Source organism: Mustela nivalis, assembly GCF_964662115.1.
Source record: "Mustela nivalis genome assembly, chromosome: 18".
NCBI lineage: Eukaryota > Metazoa > Chordata > Mammalia > Carnivora > Mustelidae > Mustela > Mustela nivalis.
Genome location: NC_139037.1, coordinates 8,071,731 through 8,095,636, shown reverse-complemented (window position 1 = coordinate 8,095,636; position 23,906 = coordinate 8,071,731). Strand labels below are relative to the sequence as shown.

The window sequence follows — 23,906 nt, the reverse complement described above, 5'->3', positions numbered from 1 at the left end:
AAGTAGAGTGAAGTATACCTTCAGAGCAGGCCATTTTTGTGTGGTTTAATGCTATGCCTTAGTGGAGGATCAATGGGTCAACATTGACAGCATGTGATCAAACATCTTGGTTTAACCCGGCCAGCACCATTTTCTCCAGTCCTGTTCCTGCTATAAGCCCAATCATGCTAGCTAAATAAGGGCCTGGTGGTAATGACAACAAATAACACAGCAACTCCTTGGTACTTGTAAAAGTTTGTGCAAGTAACTTGGAACACATCTATCCTTGTAGTTCAATGACTAAATGCATCATTCTCTTTTATATGCATTGTTTTGTTGTGTTTTTTCAAATACCATCACAAATTTAAAATCACCCATTCTGCTAGTTCAAAATCCTCAGTATCAACCCCTTTGGTTCATGGGCTGGATCTGTGATGAACTGGTCACTGAGCTGACTATGTAGACTCATAGAAGGTCTCTGATTCTGGCTTACTTGACCTGTTTCCCAAAAGAGAAGAATGAAACTCTACAGGGTAATCAGGACAATATCGTGTGGCTACTTAGTGGTTAACTCAGGTGTAAGAAGGAGACCTCTGGATCCCACCTCCAATGTGCTTTCCCTATGTGCCTTCCTTAAGTCTTCCTCATGCAGACTTGGTGTTAATAAAGGACTGGGAAGGATAGACGAAGCAGGAAAAGCACCAAGCAGTTGTTCATCCCTTTTAATTTAAACCGGTCCTGAAAAAATGCTGAGTTTGTGAGACAGAACAATAAAATATGGGAAATTCACCCATTATTTCTTCATTTTCTGGGTCCCTGAAGTCTTCTATTAGGAGTTCTAAGTCCTGATTGTGCATGAGAATCCCTGGGAATTGTGACTTAAACAAATACTGATACCTGAAGCCCTGATATCTGGAGTAACTGGTCTGGGGCAGGATCTCCGTGGTTTTAAAAGCTCCACCGGCACATCCAAGGTTGACAATCTAGCCTCTAAGTTCCAAGGTCTGTTCATGGCCTAATTCTACTCACGTCTATCTCCAAAAGAGGAGTACAAAAGTCTGTGGTCCAAGTTTTCCTGCAAGTTGCAAGTACCCATCTCCCAAGCCCTGCTGCACCCCATTCTCAGGAAATCTTACTGGGAAGATGCAGAAGAGGAGGACCCTCCCCTAGTCACTGTTGATTGGATGAGAGAAAGACACTTGACCAAGGTGAGCCAATCATCTCTCTTTTCCTAGAACTGAGGGGTGAGAATCTCCAAACCACCTCTCCTAAGAGCTGAAAACCAAGTTTAAGTGGAGCCCAGAGGTGACCGCAGGAATCACATGTTCTCCAGAGAGAAGGCCTGGCTGCTTTCTGTAAGAATGAAGCAGGTGTATAAAAAGAGAGAACGGAGGGAGAAGGCACAGGAAGATCGGACCTCCATCCCCAACTGCCCTTCAGCCCCTAGCTTATATGTACGTGGCTTTAATGGACACCGTTATCCTTCTAAGAGAAGAACAGAAACTTGAAGGCAGAGTTTTTAATGTCCAAAGAGTCCCTGGCCAAGATTCTAAGACATGAACATATCCCTTAAAGGATCTCTGATTTCCTTGGAAGCTCATCCAGTCACAAATGGCAGGATTTGACAGTGATTTGGGGATTTTTACCAGAACAGAGGAACCCAAACCTGGGTCCTAGAAAGCCACTGGGAGCCCTAGAAGGCAGTAACAGCACCCATGAGTCACTCTTATAATTGTAAAGACTTACGGGGTAAAAACACCCATGATAAGGTTTTCTTTGCTTTCAACTGCATATACATCAATGGAATTATGTTTCTTCTCTTGCTGATCAAATGCCCTGTAGCTGTTACAGAGGGTTCCGATTAATAAAACAAATACACACAATTACAAATGCGTCTTTCAGAACATGTTTTTCATGGGGGAAAATCAGCAAAGGGATCCTGGAGTCCTAAATAAAATTCAGTATTTCAACCACCCTTTTTCAAAACTGTCCTATGTGATGTGAGTTCCTCAAGATGGTTGATTAGGGCACAGGTTCCATGTTCAAGTAAGATTGGAGGATACAGTGTGAAAGCTGTGCCATTCGTTTCCCCTGGAGTGTCACAATAATATTAGCATATAAAGGCTCTAAGAGGAATGACAGCAAAATTAAATGTTTGATTTTGTCTAATCCATAATTTCCCTAAATTATTTGACCACAGAACTTCCCAGCACACATTTTGTTAAAAAAAAAAAAAAAAATTAAGGGGTCATGGCATTTTTTTCAGGGGAGAGCAGGTATAGTCATAAACTACTGATGTAGTTTTTCTCCGTTTTCCAAGCTGACCACACTCAGCAGAGGGGAGTAAGTGTGATTCTTAATAGCTAAGCCATGTTGAAACAAACCAAAGTTTGCAAAGTGTCAAGGTCAAAGTTTTATTCCATTTAATATTGATCAAGGCCAAGCAGGGCACAGTGTTTCCTCCACCCCAGGTGCTTTTGATACATCATTGTATTTAATCCTTTGCACAGTCCTATCTTACAATCCTATTTTACAGATGCAGAAACTGTGTATTCTTTCTCATATTACTACAGATTTTGCTGACAACTTTTACTAAATGGGGCTTTCAATGGAGTGATTTAATGCTGATTTATCTTCACTATCTTGCAATTTCCTGAGTGTCAATTGCACACCTGACACTTTACACATTACAGGGTATTAAGGAAACGTATCATCAATTATTTTTTAAATGCTCTTGAAATGACAATCTTTATCTTTGAGTAGGAAAAGGCTGCTCTGTTACCTACTGAAATCAAACCATAGAATCATTTGACTTTAGAGCTGGAGGGGGTCCTTGAGGTCAAGATCATGAGAAGGACCAGTCCCAGGCTTGTAGACACTAATCAGATTATAAATCCCCCAGCGTACCCCGGCTTCACTCATCCCAACTCAGAATAAGAGGACCAAACAGGAGAGGGCTACTAATCTCCTACATGTGCTAAGGTTAAACGCTGGGCTTTTTAACTGGGAAGGAGGGAATAAAATGACCTGGGCAGGGGTAGGATGGCATCCTAGAAATAAATACCTGCATGACTACAGTGTCATCTCAAATTATATTTTAATAGCTTTGTGCGAGTTTCCTCATCTGTATAAAGGGGATTAAAATATCTTCCCTTCTAGTTGTAGTAACGATCAAAGATGGCATAGGTCCTAGCTCCCAGGAGACAATCAGTGGCAGCTGTATTCATCAAAGCCTGTGAGGCTCTGGATGACCTCCAAAGAGCAGGACTGGATGGAACATCATGGTCTTCAGCCCAGTGGAAGTTTTCTCTAACTCCTGACAAACTGGTAGAGCCCTACAGTGACCAAAAGAAACGCTGGGTCTCAACTCTCCCTTAAATATAAAAAACTCTGTTTCCCCAAAGTCTCTATAAACTGCAGAAATGGAGGGAGAAAACAAGCCATTGTCTTAAAATCTAGCTGATTTCTGAAATCCCTGTTAAGTGAGATATGAAAATAAAATCAACGTACATGTTTGATAAGATATAAGTTTTAGTAATCAATATATGTGCCTTTAGTGAAAACATTTTGACTAGTCTTATGGTTCAAAGCCCACGAAAATGAATGTTCAAAATCTTGACCTTTGGACCTTTGTGCATAGTTGAAAACTTAAGCGTAGGCCTTTTTTCTACATTTTCCTCTTCATTTAGGTGATCTCTGCAGAAAATGAACTCCAGATAACCTCTGGCCCAGTCTCCCCAATACTGCGGATGTTGGTGACATGTGCTGGCAATCTGGCTTCAAATTTATGTCTCTAGTACCTTTCTAAAAATATTTTCCAATGTCACGAAATAAAACTCTGCTAATAAGCAAATAACAAGTCACATATAACAAGCACCCTATCTGCTTTGGAAGAAATCATATTTCAATGCCTGTAATAATCTGGCATTCACTTAAAATGATCACTTGTTTTACCAATGTGCATGTCATACCTTTAGGAAACATTTCATTGTACACCTGATATGTGCAATGTTGGACGTTTGCAATTATAGGATGTATTTTACTTTATTGGAATGCTTTAGGGTATGTGTGTATCTTTAAGGTACCGTACCACCCATTTTCCCCCCAGTGATCCACACCAAGCTCACCTCGGTAGAAATGAATCCCACGTCTACATGCACGGGACCCAGGTGGATGCCGATATCCATATTGATACCTAAGATTGATTTCATCTCTACTTTCACATGATGAATCATTTTTCAAAGATAAAGATTTTATTGTGGAGTGCCTTGTTTCTAGATGGAATTCTATAGCTCTATTCATCTCTCATGTTAACAGCTTAATATTTAAAGTTAGAAAGACAGACAAGGAAATCTATAATGAGAAAACTTGAGGACTCCCCCAATAAATAACTCTTATCGTCAAGTGGACAAATGTGAGACACGAAGCCTTTCAAAAAGCCATCATTCTCTGCTCAAACCCAATGGTTCTAAGAAATATATGACAAATTTTTGTCTGATTTTAACCACAAATTATTTTTTCCTTTAAAAAATTAATTAAAACACGAGATGGAATAAATATTTCAGGCGACCAGCAGCAAAATGGGAAAATACCATGTGTTTGGAGTTTTAGTGCCCTCTGAGTACAGAAATTTATTTGCAGCAAGCAGAAAATAGACAGCAAGCATAAAAATACAGCAGAGTCCCCCTAGTAAAATTATTTATCAAGCTAACAAGGGAGGGACCCTTCTAGTAACAACAAGCCAGAGAGGAAAAGACATGGCTTTATATTTTACCTTTGGGTTAGCAAACCAGTAAAAATGCCAACTGACAAGCACTTCACATAAACATTTCTTTCTAAATGAGCTTCCTTGTTAGGAGGAAAGAAAAAAAAAAAGTCTTCCTAGCTAAGGAGCACGATAGCTTACAGAGAATTCTAGCATGGATATGCAGGCTCTTCAGTGCAAAAATAAAATAACTGAAAGAATAGGTTAATGTGAATTATGAACAGCGTTTCAAAAGCGAATTAGAAGTTCATTAAAGAAAATGCGCATACATTCTTACCAGAGTCTGCTCATGCTTGGACGTTTACTGAAAGTCACAGTTTTGTAAGATGCCTTTTCAGGGCTAGCTGTTAAGAGTCTCCAGGAAAAAAAATGCATACGTATATATTCGTATACACAGACAGATACGTACTGACATTGCCTCTACTGTATAAGCCTCATTGCTATATTTTTTTCAAATATTTATTTTATGAGCAAACCCCAAAGCCAGTTTTTGCAGTTTAGTTTAACGATACCAAAGTTTGATTATAAATTACAAATCGTTTTATTGCAGCTTGCAATAGCAAAAAAAAAAAAAGAAAGAAAGAAAGAAAGAAAAGAAAGCAAGCCTTGAGTTGAAACCACATAGTGACCTGATCCCTATTAAATTTTAAAGAAAGAGTAAAAATTGCATTCTCAGAACAACAGCCTCCTCAGTAGCTCTGCAAATAACTCCTGACGAATTTACAACGAAATCACACACCCGGATCTCATCTTCTCTAAAGCGAAAACCTGATCCGTGTTAACTGTGGCAAACAGGGGAAGGTGGCTTTTTTTTTTTTTTTTTTTTTTTTTTTAATGGAAGGAAATGATGGTGCAGAGCGGGAAATCTGAATGACGCTGTACAATGTTGAGTCCAGACAGACCCAAACACCTTGCAAGAACTGCACGCCCCCCCCCCCACCCCCGGGCCCCCATTCCCACCAATACCATAAAATAAATAGAAGTTTTCCAGCAACAAGGACGGGAAGTTTCTCATCACTAGTATCGGCCGCCTCAAACAGAACAGGAGGAAAGTATTAAAAATAAACCATTCCTTACTTGGTTCTTCCTCCGCGGAACAGGACGAGTCTCAGCGTGCCGCTGGGAAAACGCGGAGCTCTGGCTGCACAGGGGAAACCTCCCGCTCTCGGTCAGGAACCAAGGTGGACCCTGGGCTTCTCTTCGGGAGTCGAGGCCCGGACTCCCCGACTCCAATCCCGCCAGCTCGGGTTGGGGGGGACCAGGCGGCCCACCTGCCCGCCAGTCTGTAGGGCGGGTCGGCAGCGCCTGGGGAGGGCGGTTTCGTGACCAAAGGACCTGTTTGCCCTTAGACTGCGGTCTGGTCGGGATGCTACCGCGTCACCAAGGTTCGTAAACAACCGAGGTGACTTTTAACCAAAGTCCGTAAGCAGCGGAGGTGACTTCTGAGTAACCAGCGCCGCCACACTCCCCCCGAGCCTGCGTCTAGAACACAGCGCAGGTCCGCGAGCGACGTTCGCACCCACACTACACTGCGGCAGACACGTGCCAAAGACGCCCGATCTGATTGGCTGGTCCGGCACATCCGGGAACCAGGAGCACGTGGAAGGCGCAAGAAGGCGAGGCCACTGGGCCTGGAATGTCAACTGGGTCTCCCGGAAGCCGCTGGGGAGCAGGGCCGCTGGGAGCCGCCAGCCGCTGGGCAGCCAAAGCGGCTCCGAGGCTGACCAGAAACGCGGTCCTTATCGCTAACTCCCCCTGCCTGGCGTCCCGAGAGAGCCCAGGCTCAGCCTTCCGTGTGTGCCCGGCCAGCCTGGTGCAGCCCAAGGGCACTCTGCACTCGCCTTCTACTATGCAACGGGGAGAAAACCGCTTCTGGGTTTTCCAAGGGGAAAGAAGAGAAGAAAAAAAAAATAATAATAAAATAAAATAAAAGTAGAGGTCTGGGAAAGGCCAGGAACTAATAAACAACACAGTCTTTGGGCATCAGGACGCGTGTGTGTGTGTGTGTGTGTGTGTGTGTGAGAGAGAGAGAGAGAGAGACTCAATGGAGCAAAGTATGAGAAAGCAGTTCTCAGCTCGTGTCCGAAAGGTCAGTTGTGGGCGAAGGGATTTCTGGCTTCTCTTGGCCGCTGCTGAGAGGAGGGAGGCGCTGCTCATCCTTTTCAGCAGACTCACGTGCCCTCACAAAATGCCGGGCGTGATTCCAAACACTGTGAAACCTATCGTGTGCCCCTTTAAGATTTCTGGAAAGGATTCTAATTGCTCCATTATAAGTAAGAGAGAAGGCAGGAAAATAAAGAAGAGAAGATTTTAAAAGGTACACAAGGAATCCTATTCTCTTACTCAAAATTCGCGGACCAGGAAAAGGCACCTCCCCCACCCCCAGCTTCCCCCCCCCCCCCCCCCGTTTCGTGTACATGAGGAATGAACTTCATTTTCAAACACGAGCCCGCCGGAGGCACGCCATCGCTGTACAGATTCAAGCCCTGTAATTAACTACCATCAGCAACCAAAGGTCTCCATTTTGATTAACTTTCTTGTTGGGGAGAGGGGGAGTCACCCCCGGTTCAGACTCCCTTTAAAATAGCAGTAAACCCAGGACACAAGTCTGCTGCAGAAGGAGCCAGGGAAGAGGAAAAGAAACTTTGTAGAACCCAATTTAATGGAAGTGTAACCTCGGGGTAAGTCAATTTCGTGCTCACCTCCACTGCCAACCTGCTACCTAATGAAGTTACAGGGCTTTTCAGCAGATCCCAATGACCAAAAGAAGTCCTCCCTGGCTGCATGTGCATAACTGGTCATTAGACAAAGGTTGCTGAGGGAAAAGGTGAAAACAAACCCCAACTAGTGTTCTCTCTGTCTTTCCTGTCATTCTCACCTCCTGCTGGTAGGGTTCAGGTTGTAGGATGTGCACCCCTGTCTTGTTAATTAGGCCTTAATATCTTCTAAGGCCTTACATCTGAGGTCACTGCTCCCCTGTCTGAGTCGTCTCTGCATGACAATACCTGTGATTCCCACAACTGGTTTGAGTTTCCCAGCCCCACACCTGGAACTGCTCCTCCCCTCCCCAACTTAGTGTTAATTCCCGCCTGAAATTCTATCAATGCAAAAGGCTTTGTAATATTTTCCGTGGATGCTGGAAACAGAGGCACACTGAATTTTCCCCACTGGCTGACCCCTCCCCCAGCATGTTCCAAATGTTGCCAAAAGACCCAAAACAAAACAAAAACAAAAACAAATTCAAAACCAACCCTTCTGCTTAGCTCATTTATTGCCGATAATTTCATTAGGTGCCAGGAAAACCCCAAAATGCAGACACTGAACAACAACTTTACAGCAATTTTTGGATGGAGGAAACGGAAGACTCAGCAACAGGCAGGTGATGAGGGTCTCGGTATTGGCGTCTGTGAACGGCAGCAGTAAATCTGGCCTTCTGGTAGACTGAACGAGTGCTTTTTAGCATAGACGCTCTTTCAGGAGCATCGCTTGGTGTTAAGTAATGAGCACTGTGATTTTACCAAAACTCCTTCTTCCTTTTTTCCTCTCTTAATGCGTTCTTTCTTTAAGTCGCCCCTTCAGTTGTATGCTAGGGCTCACTGAAAATATGACTTCATATGGCATCATCCGGGTAGTTACCCTGCGCCTGCTCTGCTATAATTAATTGATTAAATCAGCTCAGTAGCCAGCCAGCGCCCACCGAAAGAAAAACAGTAGGCAGACTAGGGGAAGGGGGTATGGTTGGTGGTTGTGTGGGAGCATGACCTAAATAAACAAACAACAACAAACAATTAGGTAAGTCCGCATAATAAACACTTGAAATGAAATTATTCTCTCCCCCCGCCCCCCGCCTTTTTTTCTCAGTGCCAACAAATAGGTTGACGTAATTTTCTTAAGACATGCTCATGGAACTTGTGATGGAAGGGTTCGCTCCAAATCAGCATACCGGACAGCATTCAGCTCCTTGCTGCCGTGGGGGATGGTGGATGTACGGGAGAAACTGGGTATTGAGAAGCCCCGAGGGGCCTATAATGAAGACAGAGTCAAGACCAACCACTGTTCTCACTTGAGCTCTCTAAACTGAGGCACCAAGAATCTGGAACTTACAGTCTGTGTGTTTTCATATGTCCTTTGCATGACAACACCTGATTCACCATTTCTGTTAAAATATTTGATGGGCTCTGAAACGGAAACACGGTTATGACAGATGTAATTTTCTGTTTGAGTTGAATAGCCGTGCTAAGGCACCCACATTGACACCGGGCGTCGGGGAACCATGCTTGCGTTTTATTTCTCTGGATGATTACGGGCAATATGGGAGGTCAAGTTATACAAAATAAAAACAAGATTTCTGAATACTTTTCCTGGTTTTTTTGTTCTGTTTTTGTTTTGTTTTGTTTTTATCCCAGTTCATAAAACAATGAAGCCTTCCTTACATTTGTTGGGATTCATATTGGCATGGGTACAGTCAGGATAAAACATGTTCACTCAGCTAATTGTAAGACTAGAGAGAGAGGGAGAGAAAACAAATAAACAAACTGATGGGTACTTAGAACCCAGGAAGTGCTATTTATACAAGTTCCATCAGCTTCTCCCACAGGCGACAGGAAAGCTACAAATGGGCCTCTCCCCTAAGTATTTGTCCCACCTGCCCTGCCCCGAGGCAGCTCTGTAAGGCTTGGTTGCATCCGGATGGGTCTTAGCCACTGTCAGGAACATCTGAAATGGGCAGAGCATAGACATGAGCAGGCCAAGATCCGTCACCACCTTCCAAACTAGTGTTCAGCACACAAGATGAAAGAACATGTCTTGAAGGCCACTTTCAACGTTGTTGTAACGCAGGGCCAGTTGTGTTAATTTAAGCGAGGAACGGCCCCTAAGGTGGATTCCGAAGGCACCCTTGGTATTAGGGTCAAGCAACATCATCACTTGTTTCCATGGCGAAGATGTTAACATCACAGCAACCAGGATGCTACCGTGGAAAATTTTGCGGTTGCCTCCACAGAGGTTCATGTGAGAAGACCTTCCTTAGAAGGCACAACCTTGATAAGTCATGCATCTGGGTAGATTTGTGTATGTTAGGCTGTAACATGCACTGATGGAAAATGTTAGTGAGGATCAAGGGATGCTACAGAAAAGAAGAACTTAATCTTTTTTATGATGCCACTTAGGAGGGATATTTTGCAACATGCCGAAAAACCATAATATAATCTAGACTGTGTTTCTGAGAATAAATGAAAGGTAATTATACAGCTCCCCAAATGGTTTGCGGTTTAATTTTCATACTCTAGAAAATTGCCAGAAATAAGCCACGAAGCTGTACGTAGCGGAAATTATCAAGAGAGAAGAAGGCTAGCAGGTCTCCATTTGGGGCTTTCACTACTAAAATCCCTTAGCCAAAGTGACTTCTGAATATACACTAAGTAACTCTCCCAAGAGTATCAAGTATTGAACTTTTCATATATCCGCTTATAATATCTAATATCACGAAGTAACTCAGAGGAATTGTCCACCTCCCGCAGATTCCCCATCTGACCGAATGCCTTTCTCTTGCTTGCTCTCACCTGTCAATCAAGTTCACAGGAGAAATTTGATTTCTCTCCCACCAGTAACCTTATATGAAAAATTACCAGGAGGGTCAGGACCAGTGTGAACCTCACCTTAAAAGTTCATTAACTCTTTGCTCAAAATGGATGGGTTCCGTGTAACAAAACCTGCCAGTGGGCCTAGATCATCATAGGTAATAGATGATTCTCAAATTCCAATTATAAAGATAGAGACAAAAGAAAGGAATAAAAACAAGAGGAATAAAGCAGTGGTACAGCATGCACACACGCAGACACTCAAATTAATCCCAAAGGTATAGCATCGAGTTAAAAATCTATGTACAAGACTATTCAAGAAAATGTTAATTTTGTATAAGGCTAGGAAAGAAACCATAGTTAAATATGCACAGTCTAGTTATTCAAGCAGTGTGTAAGTCATCAGATACTATTTTTGAATAATGGGGGAAAATGGGGCTCTGGTTCCCAACACTCAGATTCACTGGATCCTTGAAGGGTCTTCTTTGCAAAAAGGAGCAAGCAGTTTGACGGTGTGACTTTTGCCCCCCTCCTCAGTTTCTCTAGAAATCAAAAACCGTATTTCATGCAGATTTCTCAGCAAGCAATTTTTTTAATGAAAAAAAAAAATCAAACGTCATTCCATTAGCCAATAAGAGGTAACAAGAATACATAAAACAATGACACTAAATAATTATTGGTGTACAAGTGTTGCACTAGCTTTCTAAATGAAGAGGTTTCATTATTAAATTCACCCTGGGATACTTACAATTGAAAACTCATTTAAATGGCTTAATTTCATTTTTGTAGTAGATGAAAATCAGATATCTGCCCCCCCAACCGTCGCCTGTGCTCTCCTTCTGCCTACAGTTGAAGTGGGAAGTAGCTCCAAAGTCACATTTGGATGCAGAAGTCGGGGACACACTGTGCTTTAAAAGGACACCAAATTTTCCAAATGTGAATATAGAGTAAATTGTAGGAGGCTGAAAATCTGGAATGTTTACGAGGCCCGGGTAAAGCCGGGCAAGGACCGTGGATGCTAGTTTGACGGGCTCACCCAAACTGTCTGACGTTCAAGCAGAAGGACTGGCTCTGTGAGTGTCAAGAGAGTCATACTGGTTAAGGCTAAAGATGTGGGGGTTCCTTGGGTGAGATTAAGTGCTCTACAGCACACCTAAGTAATGAGATGAATACAGAAACGCATGCATGCTGGGCCCATGTACGCTGCCTCAGCCGTCACCGCCCAGAATAGTCGTCTATGTTCCACGTGAAATCCAGGGACTAAATCTACTGAAGCAGGAGCTTTGCACACCTAAGGGATTATCAGCATTCCTTGCTTGCTTGCTATCCCCCTCACGGAAAACTCATCGAAACAAGCACATGCAAATCAGAAATCAAGAAGTACCTCTTTGACTTCAGGCAACAGGGTTTTTCACATCACTGAGGCAGAGGATTCCCTTGGGTACCTGATTTAGTAAATATATTGAAATAAACAAAGGGTAATTAATAAGCACGAAGAAGGTTTCAAGGACAGTATGTTCAAGGCAGCCTAGCTCTCTACGGATAAGGCAGAATGAGACCCAAGGAAGAGGGACTTAGCTCCCCTTGCTTTGGCATCCTGGCCTCAGACCTGCCAGAGGAGGGGGTCACATGGAAGAGAGTGGCATGGGACACAAGGTCACCCCCTCTGACGATCGCTCCCACCCCTGGGAGGTGGAGATAGAGATACTGACGGGTCTAGCAGCCTGGATCAGCTTTGAAGTTGTCCTCAGTTCAGACAACCCAGTTATTCCGGGGTCACAGTGGGGAGGGTCTGAATGGTCTCAGACGGGCATCTCCCGAGTGGTCACAGAGAACCCAACTGGTCCAGCCGCCCTTGGGTCTTTACTGGGGCCCATTCTCTTCCATCTGCCCCCTCCTGCTTCGTTGCTCTGGTTTGTTCTGCTGGTACTGCTGACCTTATTGCAAATGTTCTCTTAACAAATAGTAACATTTAGATACCACCCTTATATTTATTAACTTCCTCTCTGTTTAAATTAGTAGCAGGGAACGCTTAAGAACCGTGATATGAAAATGAGGTTGCTTTAAAAAAAAAAAAAAAAAAAAAAAGGTCTTTTTGCTTCACAGTGAATAACAAAGCACAGTAATTCAAAGTAGTTAGCTTTCTGTGGTTCAAAAAACCCTATTGCTATTAGCTGTACTAATGTAAGTGGCAAAATAATTATCATTTACTGTACGGAGTCCAATATTTTCCAGACAGCAGTTTAATAACAAAGCAGACCTGTCATTTCTCCCTATGGTTAGTCACACCATACAAGTTCAGACTGTCAAAATATATTTAAAATCTAATTTTAAAAATTCAACATGGTTACAGCAAATCTGTGTACAATAACTGCGATAAACTAGCAAGTCAATCTAATTTTTTTTTTCCAAGATGGATATTCACTTATTTCTCTTTAATCCCCCACACTTTTATTTGGATTACCTTGTAATTGGTATGAACAAATCCACTAAACACACACACATGCTGAAATCTGTAGGCAGCTCTAACAGCACGTAAAATCTTTCTCGACTTAAATTTTCATCAAGCATAACTTTGCCATTTATTTCGAATGTCCCCTCTGCATGGTGTAACTCTGCATTAAAACACTTGGATAAACAAATTTGTACTCTTGTATCTGTCAGAGCTGCCCCCAATGCTTTACGTGCCTTCACTCACACCTCTTGTTAGAAATGCCTTGAAAATCTTATAGTACAGACTACTTTCCTTCATGTAATCCTATCCATTAATCTTCGCTAAATATATTATTTCGATGCCAAAAACAAAAACCAAACCAAAACAAAAAAAAAAAAAAACAAAACACAACAAACTAAGAAAGAAAAGAAAGAAGGAAAGAAAAAGAACAAGAAACACAGTTAAATTTTAAACCTGGAAGTGTTACCAGTAATAGCAATTGTTCTCCATTTGAAGTTCAGAGGGCTAATGTCTAAAAAACAAACAAATAAACAAAAACCCTTCCCATAGAAGGTTCTCCTTTTTTTTTTTTTTTTAACCTTTAGGAATAACAGATTCTTTTTAGAAATGCAAGTGAATAGTTTAAAAGCTTAAGAGATTGTGGAGAGAATATTTCTGTAATTCCTTTGAGGCAGGGCAAACATATGTTAAGCTTCTGCAAGGGGTATTTACAGGAGATCATACACTTGTGAAGCATTTTTCAATTTTAGAAAAATATTACAAAGCAATAATTGAACGTAGGCTTTGCAAAATGCCCCTTTGCCTTCCTGACCGTCTCATTGATAGTCTCTGTTATTTTTGGAGAAAAAGAATCAGGCCTCATTAAATGTGATATTTGGCATCTCGCCTGTAATCTCATAAAGTAGATGTCCTTTTTAGATCATCGGTGTCATTTTCCTCAAGATGACCTCTAGTCTTTGGCCATTGGGGCAACCCATCCTGTTATCAAGGCATTTACTTTCAAAAGGGCGGGGGAGAGAGATTCTGTTTGCACACCTGAACAGGGTCCAAAAGCCACTGCAGTTTCTCGGCTCTCATCAACTTCACCCAGGCTAGTCATTGGAGAAGAGTGGTGGGGGCAAGGGGGGTCTCACATGGGAAGGGGAAGAGAGGTTTTTGAGGCAGACCGCTACAGCATAGTCCGAGCCAGACGTCTGCCAGCGTAGAGCCTCGAAGGACTGGAGATATTTACCTAACGATTAAATAGTATTTTTCAAATAGCATAGGAACGTGTGTTGATATTCCAAGGAAGATTTTTTACAAAGGTCTGGGTACCCACACAGTGCAGGAAATTAACATGGACCATGGACCCCACGAATGTGCTACAGAGAGATGGTCAGTCTCTGTTTCCGCACTGTCCAGCATGGCACCAAGTGGGGGAAGGTGTTATGGGGAGATTGTTTTTTTTTTTTTTTTTTTTTAAGATTTTATTTATTTATTTGACAGAGATCACAAGTAGGCAGAGAGGCAGGCAGAGAGAGAGGAGGAAGCAGGCTCCCTGCTGAGCAGAGAGCCCGATGTGGGGCTCGATCCCAGGACCCTGAGATCATGACCTGAGCTGAAAGCAGAGGCTTTAACCCACTGAGCCACCCAGGCGCCCCTGGGGAGATTGTTTTAAGACGGACATTTCAGACCAGGTTTGCTCATGTCTACCAAAATACGGAGTACGCAGGTTAACTCTGCCACGTGATTGTTTTTATTTCATAATGTGGACACTGCAGACTGGTTTTTAACAGCTTCTCCTTCTATGATGGGTTAAAGAGCTCCATAAATAGGTAGGTAGATAGCAGATCATAGACAGCTGGACAGATAGACGCCAGATGAAAAAATATGTTGTATTCACTGCTTGCAAATGCAAAGACTCAAATACCATCTTTTAACAGATTTAATCTTAGCATGATTACCACACCTTTCCCCCCATTCTATCAGAAAGGATTTTAGTGTAATTTGACAGTGCAAAAGTGTCTCAGAGGCTGAGATTGTTGTTTTAGTTTCAACATATTTATCTGCACATTAATGATTCCATCCTGAAGAGAAGGAGAAAGAAAAAGGGAGACCTAGTTCAGAAAGTGCGATGTTACTTGGCTCTCTTCTTGAGTCTCTAAAAAACTGTGGGTCCAATAAGAAAAAGGCCCACCCTACAGGGAACGGCTCCTTTCTGCAACTAGTAGTTTTGAAATCTGTCCTCGTAAAAACAGGTCCTGAGGGCTGGAAACTGGACCAGAACTGTGTTGAAAATCTGAGAATGCAAGCAAGACCCTCATGACGGAGCTGTTGTCCAAATCAAAATAAAGTTTGTTTGACTGGCTTTCGTTTACCACGAGCATCAAACTATACCATCAAAACCCCCAACCATATGGAGATTTCTATGAAGATCCTGAAATGCTCTCTGGATTTCCTCCTTTCCTTTCTCTTTTTCCTCCTTCCTCTAACCAGAGCAGGAAAACAGATCTGAAAAATAGGCCCGAAAATTAACAGAGTACAAATCAAATGGCCTGGAGCAGCCGAAGAGGATCTTAAAGCTCCTGGGGAGGCTCATAAGGGTGGGGTGGGAGTCCCAAGGTGAGGGGTGGAAGGTGGAGACTTTTAGGGCTGAAGCCCCCTCCCTCTCTCTCCCCCACCCAGGGGCACAACAGAACGGGGAGTTTGGACGTCCACAGGCACTCCACTCTGGCTAGGTCAGTCCTCTTGGAAAATTAAACCAAATTCCAATACAAACCCGAGGCACTTCTGGGGCATGGGCACCGGATGGGCACGGGGCACTGGGGCAAGCTGGAGACTGGGGACAGAAAGCTGCTGTTGTGATGCCGCCCCTCCCCCCCAGCCCCCGGGTATCTTGGGCCTCTCCAAGAGGAGTCCCGTGGTGGCCAGGAGTGTGCCAGCCTCTGGGGGGCGCAGCGCAGAGCTTGGAGAGAGCAGAGCAGGGACTGCCTGGTGACCTCAGGCAGCCTCTGGGACCTACCCTGTGGTTCCTGCCTTCTGTCCTTTGGTGCCTGCCACCAGTGCAGCCAGGGCACCCCCCCCCCCAGGGTGGAGAGCACACCTGACTCCACTCACCCCCAGCAGCCTGCGGTTGCCTTGCAAATTCCCTTCTCACCCCCAACGCAGACCAAGTGTATACAGGGCCAGAGGCAGAAGGAGAGGTGTGGCCAGTGCGGGGCAAGGAAACCAAGAAATGGGTAACCTCAGCCTCTTCCCAGCCTTCATATCAAGACCCTTCACCACCCTCTGCAGCCAGGGCTAAACATTCCATGAGCCACCCCCTAGCTTCTCTCCGGGAGCTGCTGGCCAGCCCTTCACTCCAGCCCTGCCCTTGTCTGCACCTAAACTGGGGCAGGAGTGACGTAATGCGTCCAAGGCCTCAGCTTGGGCACTGCCTTCTGGCCCCAGGCGGTGACCTCGAACTCTCACAAGGCCCTAGGTGACTAGGCATGGGAGAAAGAGGGGGTAAATATTACAGAGAGGGCACTGGAATGGGGCAAGTGTCCAGTGATGAGAGGCCACAGCCCTGGAGCTCAGAACATGGGTATTGCATTTAGGAATCCTGGGGATCCTGGGGTCTGTCAGCCGTCTGTCAGTCACCCCGCAAGCAGATCTTTTCTGGTGGAAGGCAGGGCCCTGGGACAGACCTGGCTCTGATCCCTGGTTGGGGATCCTAAGCTAAGGTTGGCTTGTGGTAGTGGTACTCCCCCAGACCCGCACATTGACCCCTTCCTGTTCTCCACTCCGCTGGCCTAGTTTGGAATCACCTATTGTTCCAGGATCCTCAAGCCTGCTTTACTGCTGGAGGACGCCCCCAACGAAGGCCAGAAACCCATTTCTATGGGCTTCCAGAAGTGGATGAGGTCACACAGAACTGGGGCAAATTCTGGATCCTCCCTGCTGACCGGACTTCCCAGTGCAGGATCCCTTCACAATCGTCCTTGGGGGTCTTCTCAGAAGAGCGGTTTTCAAGCCTCTCTGCCTGGTTCTGTTTCAACGGCCTCTCCTATTTCCTTACTGAAAGAACCAGCCACAGGGAAAAAGCATGTTTTGGAATCTTAGCTGGGAACTGCTCAAGGTTGGTGATCAGAATTTTCAGAATCCGAATCCCCTGTGTGTAGCTCACACCCAAGCCTGGGCGGGGCAGGGGCTGAGGGGTGTGGGGGGTGAACACAGAGCTATTTCCTCTCCTCCCGTCCTCTTCCCGAATGTCCACAAACACCCCTCCCTCATCCTCCCTTCTTGAATTAATGCCCCTTTCTAATCATAACTAAAGATCCAAGAATCTGCGGAGAAGAGAGGAATGTGATTTTGCAATCCAAAGTCCTAATTATAGGGGGGAAAATGTTATTTCACAAAAAGAAAGGAAAAGAGAATGGATTTTGTTGAACAAGGGGAGAGGTGCTCAGTGGATGATTAGGATTTGAGTAAGGGACTGTGCATTCCAGTCATAGCCTCTCTGTGGAAAATGGGCTTTGTGAGTTTCTTAAAACTGCCCAACTCTGATGCAAATTCACCTGAAGATCTGATTTCTGTGTGCTATCGACAGGTCCCTTCTATCTCAGCCTTATGATAGCGGGCAAACTTATGGAAGACACACACACACACACACATGCACACCCACGCACACACGCACACACACACACAGGCACACACGCAAAGGGCTTTCGAATTTAAACAATGAAGACTGTCACAGTGCCTAAACCCTACGCGGGACCATATATAAATATTGGCATAACAGGTCTGACTGATTCAAAACGGCACCACTGTAAAATTACAGATGGATATATTTATAAATGCCCCCAAAGCTGAGGCATTAACAATTTCCCCAGATTTCTCAGTTTGGGTTTAAGCTCTCAAATGGTTTTGAAAAAGGAAACACATGCGAGAGCGGATGGGAACCGAGCGGACAGTCGAACCTCGTTCGCACCTGGTCCGTGGACGCACTGGGCCTGCCTTTACCCGGAGAGCAAGTGAGATTCAGGCTGGCAACTGGGATTATTCCTAGGACTCTTGCCTTCAAAGTCCTCCCCACCCTTCCCTCGTCCTCCCTTCATTTCTCACCGCCCACAGAGGGTGCCGAGAACAGGAGCCTGGGGTTTTGCTACGCCTTCGTGCAGAGCAATTTGATTTGCTTTGTTTTTTGTTTTGTCCCTCTCTAAAGGATAAAGATGTTCCCGCATTGTTGCAGGACTGTACTTCTTTATGCCCAGACAATCATGAGACAGCCTGGGGGACTGAAATTCTCTCACCCTGTCCCCTACCCCCGCTGGAGAAAAAGTGCCACACAGAGCTGGGTTTGTTCAGGAGCCGGGGCCGAGCAAGGCTTGGAGAGAATTCCCCTTTTCTGGGGCTGTTTGATGTCTAGGGTTTGAAGATTTATATCAAAAGTGAGAAAAGCAGTGTTATCAGAAGGTGGGTTGAGGCTCCTGACTGTTTTAAAACCAGGGCAAAACCAAACAAACAAATCCTGATTCAAGGGGGGGGGGGCTGGACCCCAGACCACCTTCCGTACAGATGGCCGCTAGACGCCTTGCCTTGGACTTGGGGCACCTTTCCCATTTAGGACGAGCCAAGAATGAGAACAAACTTCAGGTTTCTCTTATTTTCCTCCCAACAACAAGGAAGACCCCGACTCCCAGTTATTCATTCAGCACCCTGAGGAATAACGAGAAGCGGTGAAAATGAGAGCCTATCACTGTGATAGATCTTCCCCTAAAAAAACAAGACATGTCTTCCTAGGAAGGGGCGACGTGATTTAAAAAAAAAAAAAAAAATCACAGGAAAGTCAATCGCAGTGGGAAGCTTTGCAAACCATCTAGAGCAGAGGAATCCGGCCTCTTTTTCCTCCTCTCATGCATGTTTACATGGAAAGTAAGGCCAGGAGCCTGGCGGTGTGTTTCCCTGGTACAGGAGTCAGAAGGCTGAAGGTTGTCACTCATGGATTTCAGCCTCCAGCCTACCTCGGTTAGGCTTTAACTACCGACGAGCAAAATACAGAGACACCTGTGTGGCAAGCAGACTTTTAAAAATATTGATTGGCCTAGAAGCCCGGGAGGAGTACATTTTCTAAAGCCAAGAGTGTGTGACTACGGAAGTAAGTCGTCCCAAACAAAGCACGAGGAACATCAACAAAAGCCTCCGACGTACTCCACTCTGGCAACCTTTGTGTCAGAAGCAACTTGTTACTGAGACAGGGCTGTGCTGGGGACACGGCTACGGAGGCGGCCGTGGCCCATGTTTGCCAGGGGGGCTGCCGCCCGGCCCTCCGTTCACCGTGCTGAGCAGGAAACCCGGTGGTTTGGCAGAGGGGAGGTCCTCTAGGAGAAAAGAACCATCTAGAATTGATATCACGAAATAAAAACGACGGGGGTAAAGGGAGAAGGGAGGAGAGATCAGGGGTGGTAGAATCTCGCATTCCATAATACATTATACGTGGAGTTATTTGGAGCAGCCCGTGTTGAAAGGGGCCCGGATGGTTATGGCACCGAGGCGGACAAACATGGTTTCTAGACATCCTTTCCTCACCGAGGTGAAGGAAGAACCTCTGTCTACTTTGATGTCGATCTATTAATGTGTCAGATACAGTGTGAAAAACTGTTACACTGTTTTTTTTTTTTTAAACAAAAGGAAATGTGCAAAGAGTAGGGAAACACAAGGGAGGTGATTTTGTGAATGGCCCAGGAGGCTAGAAGTGGAGGAAAAAGCACATGGAGGGTGTGGTTTAACTAACTTTGTATTTTGCCACATGCTGTTTTCATTTACAGCCATGTCTGATAAATGTACACGTTTGACATCACTGATAAATATAAATATATTACTATCTGGGGCCTACCAGAAACCCAGGGTGCTGAGGCTTGGCTAAAGCTTCTGCCTGTGGCATCTGCTTGGGGAGGGGGAAGCACGTATATTTTTCTTTTTAGTAAAATTATCTGCCAGAGAAACAATGAAGTGTGAAAAGGTACTATTTAGAGTGTGCGTGTCTACATGTTTCAAAAACGCTAGCTGCTACCTTCTGGGAAACTTCTCTTCGTATAAAGGTGCATACAGATCTCCTTTCAATTTCAGTGGCTTTTTAAAAACTCATCTCACAGGTTGAAAACAATGGTACCTATTTAGTTTCACACGCCGTGAGGACAGAAGCCCCCTCGTGCTTTTCTCTAGGTTGGCATCGAAAGACCCTCGGACCAGAGGCACAGTTCACAGTATGGAGGTTACACACCTACCACTCTTCCTCTCTAACACATTTTTCTTTAAAAAGGAGACTAAATGGAAGTCAGGGGCACGGTGCTCTCTTAAGGCTGCAAACGATGATAATAATAATAATAATGATAATAATGATAAATTTTTAATGTACAGTTCTTACATAAATTTCTTTTTATGAAAACACTGTAAGTATACATTGCTGGGGCTTCCAAAATGTGGCGTATCCCACTGATGGCTCCAACTTGCGAGTGGGCTCAGTTCTGTAATTGGAATGAAAGGAATTTTAACACTATTTAGACAAAGACTCAGATGCAGTGGAAAAGGAAAGCGAGATTTCCTTACAGAACTTATTTATTTTTTAAATAAAAATTTATTTCTACTAGGGACACTTAGGCAGAATTTAGGATTTCTTTGTTAAAAAAAAATAAAACAACAAACACATGTATTTGTGTTTGCCTCTCAGGCTACATTTCAAAGTTTTATAGTCATGTAAAACTGCCTTTCACTAAGGAGTTAACTTTCTCTTAAAGCCAGCCACCCAAACCCCATTTTTGCCAGTGCCTCTCTGCTTTCTAATGTTTGGGGCCCAAACCCACTTATTACAGTGAACTGCCTTGTCGAGTCCTATCAAAATGCTTAATTGTGGCACAAGTGTTTTTCTCAGGACGGGACTGCAGTGAGTCCATCTTCAATGACACTCTGATTTTCAGAAGCATTTGCCTCAAAGCTTTCATCTGAGGCTGAGCTTTTAGCATAACTGATATATCTGTGTCTCTACCCCTTCAGGGGGAAACTGCCTATCTCCTCCAGGGGATCAGAGGGGCAAAAAAAAAAAACCCAAACCTCTGAAACAGAGAAGTGCTAACTTCCAGCGCAGGGATTTACCAGGGATTTACGTTTACTATGAAGACTTTTGTTAAGCAAAATGAAGTGTGGAGTCAGGAGTTCTATCCAAACTGGCACATGAAGAAAGGTCAAAATGCAGTGGGTTTACCCTCTCTGTGCGTTCTGTGAAAAAGGGGAAGGAAGACAGGATATCAACTGGCCAGAGCTCGTCTGCACCAAGCACAACCTGTTTTCTTCAAAATAAGGCCTTCCTTCAGAGTTGCAATATTATCTTAAAAAAAAAAAAAAAAAAAACCAACAAAAAACAAAACAAAATAAAACAAAAGTCATCGTGTTTGGCTATATTTTCAAAACAGTGTTGGCTTTGTCTAACATTCTTTTAGCATTCTAGGGGAAGTCGATTAGGAGTGCAGACTGCATGAATTCGTAACATTAGTTGCACGAATTTATGTCATTTTAAAATAGGTCAATGCTGTTTGTGAAGAAGGTAGCTCAAGGCTTTCCAAGTCATCTTTGAAGTTAGCCTCGAAATACGGCTAGTTTGGGGGCAAATACTGATCAATCAGAGCACAGATTCTATCAAGGTATTACTTTTTCACTTGTGTTTCTGGAGTTAAGGTGATCTAATCATAGCCAGCTTGTCTAAGTGGAGAAGCCCCTCTCTGCTAAATACTGTGAAACATGATTTAATGACACAGTTTTAAATTCAGAGATGTCCTTGGGGTTATGTGAGTAAGGGGTGGGTTTTTCTTTTTCCTATTTAATACAAATGACCTTCAGAGTTAAAAAACAAAACAAGCAACTGGATTTGTCCAAAGTGTTGATGTTAAGTCTGGTCGGGCCCTGCTAACCAGAAAATCATGGTGTGTAAGGGAAGAAGGAAAAATAATCAATTCTAGCCAAAAGGCAAGAATTGTTTATCTTTACCATGAAATGCATATGTGCCCAAGCCACCTCCTGCCATGACTTCTTTGCCGGGCCCATTTCCCTCTAGATGGGCTTGCTGCTGGGCTGGACCAGGAGCCAAGGGCAATGCCGAGCAGGCCCTACTCTGGTTGGGATTTTGTTTGTTTGTTTTCACCAGAGGGCAATGATGTCTCAACTCACTTGAAAACTGAAAACTTTGCATGGAAGGGGGGGCTTTTGAGGGGGCTGCATTTTGAGAGGTCATAATTTGCATTTACATTAAATATTTCTAATTATTCAAAGGGATGGCCTCCCACCTCACAAAACAGCCTATGTTTCGCCCTGAATTACTGCCTCCCTACACCTCCATGAATCCTGCCTCTGGAGAAAAGGATGCATCTTACACTTCTAATGCAGTTTTGGGCCCAGTTAAATTGTACACTAAGAAACTGAGCACAGAATCAAAAAAAAAAATGCAGTTTATTATTGTAGATTATTCTTTCTCTTGATATAACCAGAATTGAAAATGAAAGAAAAGCACATAGGAACATCACGCGTGGTTAGTTAGTAACTCAAGATATAAAACAATTTTGCACAGCAAAATATGTAAAAGAAAAGTAACTGACAAGATTTTTTTATATTTATTGTGGTAAGATTTACTTTTCATTTTTTTTTTTTAAAGACAGGATGTCAGTCCCTGAAAATAACATTTAACTGATTATTGCCTTTAAAACTGTGGATTTTTTTTTAAGTTACAGAAAATCCAGTTCTGCACCACAATACAACTGTAAAAAAATCTGCATCATCTTAAAACTGTGCAGTAATGCCATTTTTATAACTGCATAAATTTTATTAGCGTTCTAAACAGTTTTGCAAATTTTTTTGTATTATATGCTTGCAGGTTATATCTTAGTGCAATTCAGTCCCAAATACTTTAAATTTGAAAAAAAAAAACATACATTTTGAATGTAAAATACCCCTACAGATATAAACAGGGGTGTTTCCCCTTTAATACTTTGGTTTTCAATACAGTCAGTGGTATAGCAAAGACTACACATACCCAACTTATATTTAAGTTGCAAGCACATGCTGTATAAGCTACTTTTTTTTTTTTTAAACAGTCCCCTTGCAAACTCTACCCCCCTTAACATCACAACAGTAAACAATTTAGTGCATCAATCTTTTAAAAAATCTACAGCTAAACAGACCTAACTCTTTCAAATTTATCTATAACATTCCTTTATCTGTAGCATACATTTTAACTGGGCTAACAGATTATAAAAACTAGAATTAAATTATATACTAGGAACCCATAGCATTCCACATTTGACAATGACCAAAAGCCAAAAAAAAAAAAAAAAAAAGAATAATAATAATAAAAATAAAACAAACCAAAAATAATGGGGCAGATTTCTTTTTTTCTTAAAAAATAAATTTAGACTGCTTTCCACAACAGCACAATTTTAGTCCCCAAAGTGGGGTGTCATTCTTATTAAAAAGAAAACATTAAGAGTTCTTTTAATGTTTGCCATGTTAAATTTTTAACCCATTCTGGCATCTTTGACAAGGAATGCCTTCAGTGCATTTACAATGGGAGGCTGAAGTTCTCAGTAACTCAAAGCAGTTTTGGAGCAGATGCAAACTTTCATGGGAAGAAGGCTCTAGGGTGGCACTTTTTTTGTTCTGAACTCAAAAAAGTCATGAGGCAATTAAAACAAAAGTATGAATGCCATGCCATAAGTCTTCGAACGTCCATTTCCAAGCCAAAAGAAAAAAAAAAGAAAAAAATAATTATACCATACATGTCCAGCATGCAGGCTTTTTTTTTTATTAATATAATGTCTCTTTTCCATAAAGTCTTTGAAACAGTTATAGTTCATTGTTGCTAAGACAAAGTAGCAAGCATAATAATGCATGAGATGAGAATGAGTTTTTTAATGGCAGACTAAACTCTCAGATTTGGCATGATAAGGCCAAAACTCACAAGTCACACCCAGAAGGTTGATGCAGGCTTGATTGTGGCAGGTTCATGAGGATTTTTTTTTTCTCTAGTTTAGCATAACAATGCTAAAAACCCCGAAGGAACTCAGCGCGCTGCAAGTCTATAACATTTCACATTTTTTTTTTTTCTTTGCAAGCTCAATCTCAC

The 23,906-nt window shown here is 43.2% G+C and overlaps 1 protein-coding gene across 5 annotated transcripts in view; it reads right to left on the bottom strand.

Moving 5' to 3' along the window:
- Positions 1-23,906, bottom strand: part of MAF (MAF bZIP transcription factor) — a gene marked incomplete at its 3' end in the record, with an annotated part of 332,573 nt that overhangs the window by 306,033 nt on the left and 2,634 nt on the right. The window contains exons 2-3 of one of the 5 annotated variants that reach the window (XM_082711163.1): positions 11,708-11,768; positions 7,998-9,460 (exon numbers count right to left, since the gene is read on the bottom strand). The exons of 2 other annotated variants lie outside the window; for them this stretch is intronic. In XM_082711163.1, coding sequence (XP_082567289.1) covers positions 11,735-11,768 — 34 coding nt within the window. Of the gene's footprint in view, positions 1-7,997; positions 9,461-11,707; positions 11,769-20,158; positions 20,266-23,906 lie in introns of those variants that run through there. 2 more of the 5 variants (XM_082711164.1, XM_082711162.1) reach the window with 2 other exon arrangements.